The sequence below is a fragment of the Anoplolepis gracilipes genome, chromosome 6, assembly GCF_047496725.1.
Source record: "Anoplolepis gracilipes chromosome 6, ASM4749672v1, whole genome shotgun sequence".
Classification (NCBI taxonomy): Eukaryota; Metazoa; Arthropoda; class Insecta; order Hymenoptera; family Formicidae; genus Anoplolepis; species Anoplolepis gracilipes.
The window spans coordinates 236,722-238,806 of record NC_132975.1 but is presented as its reverse complement, the minus strand read 5'-3'; the positions used below and the strand labels follow the sequence as shown (position 1 = coordinate 238,806).

The 2,085-nt window shown below is 58.0% G+C and overlaps 1 protein-coding gene across 1 annotated transcript; it reads right to left on the bottom strand.

Annotated features, from left to right (window-relative positions):
- Positions 1-929: 929 nt before the first annotated feature.
- Positions 930-1,304, bottom strand: LOC140666874 (uncharacterized). Its single transcript, XM_072894419.1, has one exon. It carries the CDS (start codon positions 1,302-1,304, stop codon positions 930-932), a length of 375 nt encoding a protein of 124 aa, XP_072750520.1.
- Positions 1,305-2,085: the final 781 nt, after the last annotated feature.

The window sequence follows — 2,085 nt, the reverse complement described above, 5'->3', positions numbered from 1 at the left end:
AGGTTAACCTTTTTTTTTTTTTTTTTTTTTTCGAGGGGGAAATGCCTTTACGTATCCCCGGCCTGGTATTGGTTGGCCGGGGTATGTGGGACTTGCCGGCGCTAATAGAGTGCGCCGGAATACCCACTAAAACCCTTTCGGGTATCCTTCCCAGACGGTTTATGCATGGAGGAGGGCCTCGCCAACGGCACTATCCCTTCCCCTGCCCGTCTCACAAACACACACTTGAACCTAGGTCCAGCGGGCACTTTTTAAAGGAGTGTCCCTCCCCTAATACGACCCCGGGATACCAGCCGGGGTCTTCTTTTTTTCAGATTGCAGTTGACGGAGGTGAAATATCCGTTTCTTACCCCAACCTCCGTCTCTGCGTCTCTCCCACACAAGAGACGCCTAGGGGGAAAGATGATCGTGTCGCCCCTTTTATCGTCATCTTCGTCCTACTTCGATACCCACCCTACTGCTTGCCTCAACCCGTAGGTCTGTCTGCCCACTTACTAGTGGTTGACTTCCAAGGGTGGGGCTCTGGTGTTGGAGGTTCTCGCCCGAATTTCCAGAAGATGGAGGAGGAGTCTCACATTCCCTTTCCCGGCGTTTCTCTCGTCTTTTTTGCTCTCTTTCTCGCTCCGCCTCCTCCTTTGTCCTGAGGACTACTCCACAGAAGGAGGCCACCGCCTTCCATTTATCCTCCCCCCTACCATAGTCTTTACTATGGCTAGATCCTCTTTCACGGCCAAGGACAATTCCGCCCGGCTTTTTACCCACGCAGGACATACCTCCAGGGTGTGCTGCGCCGAGTCCAGGGGGTCGGTGCAGTGGTGACACTTGCCCGTAAGTTCCTTCCCAATACGGCCCAGATATTCACCGAAACAGCCGTGCCCCGTAAACACCTGGGTCATACGGAAGGTCATTCCTCCCTTTCTCTTTTCTATCTAGGCCTCTAAGTGAGGCCCTATGGCCTCAACCACTCTACGCCCCGCAGCTCTGCCAGACGGAGAGAGCAACTGCTGCTTCCACCGTTCCAGCATTTTCTTATGGTGTTGCCGCCCCACCGCACTCCTCGCCCGGCAGACGATGTTCCGCCCCGCCTCCCGGAGCCCTCGCATGCGTCGGTACACATCGGTGTACATTCTCGCGAGAAGCTCCACGGGAGGAATCCCCGCCAAAGAAGTCGCCGCTTCAAACGACACTGTACGGTAGGCACGTACCACCCGTAATGCCATTTTCCTTTGGACCCCGTGTAAAATGCCCAGAGTCCTTTGGTTGTCGCTGATATCCTCGGCCCATACGGGTGCCCCGTACAGCATCATAGCGTGGACCATCCATTCATACAGCCTCCTGACTCGACCGTCAGGAGGCTGTATGAACCTCCCAGGTTCGGAAGTAGACGGCCCAGCGCGGCAGCTGCTTTCTCCAGACGGGGGGCTAACTGGGCGAAGTGCGCGGCGAAGCGCCACCCACTGTCCAGGAGTAGCCCCAGATATTTGAGGGTATTTCCCACCTTTACCTCCACCCCCTCCACCATAACCCGAAGGCTCGGCGGCACACCTCTGGCACCTGGCCGGAACATGATTGCCTCAGTCTTCTGGGGCGCCACCATCAGGCCCAACTCCCTGATAGCCCGCGTAATACACGCCGTCGCTACCGTGGCTAGGGCCGAGGCCTCCCTTCCGTTTTCTCCCTCGGCTAACACGATCGTATCGTCCGCGTAGCAGACGACCGTGCAGCCGGGGGGGATGGCCGTCCTTATTACCCCGTCGAAGGCCAGGTTCCACAGGAGTGGTCCGATGACCGACCCCTGCGGAACCCCACACCCCACTCGTCTCGTAACCTCTACCGCATCCCTGTTGGTGTCATGCAGGGAGCGGTCGCTGAGGTACGATTGGATGATTCGGCGGAGGTATCCCGGCACGCCGAAGCAGGCCATGGCTCTTTGGATACACCTCCAGGGCAGGGTGTTAAAGGCGTTCGAGATGTCAAGAGACACGCCGATTGCCACCCTGCCCTCCCGCACCGCGGCCTCCGCAAAGGCGCGCACCCTCAGTACTGCGTCCACGGTTGATCTTCCACCGCGGAAGCCGTACTGCC

What these genes read in the sequence shown, in the direction of transcription:
- LOC140666874 (XM_072894419.1), bottom strand. Translation starts at nt 1,304, where the DNA reads ATGCTGTACGGGGCACCCGTATGGGCCGAGGATATCAGCGACAACCAA.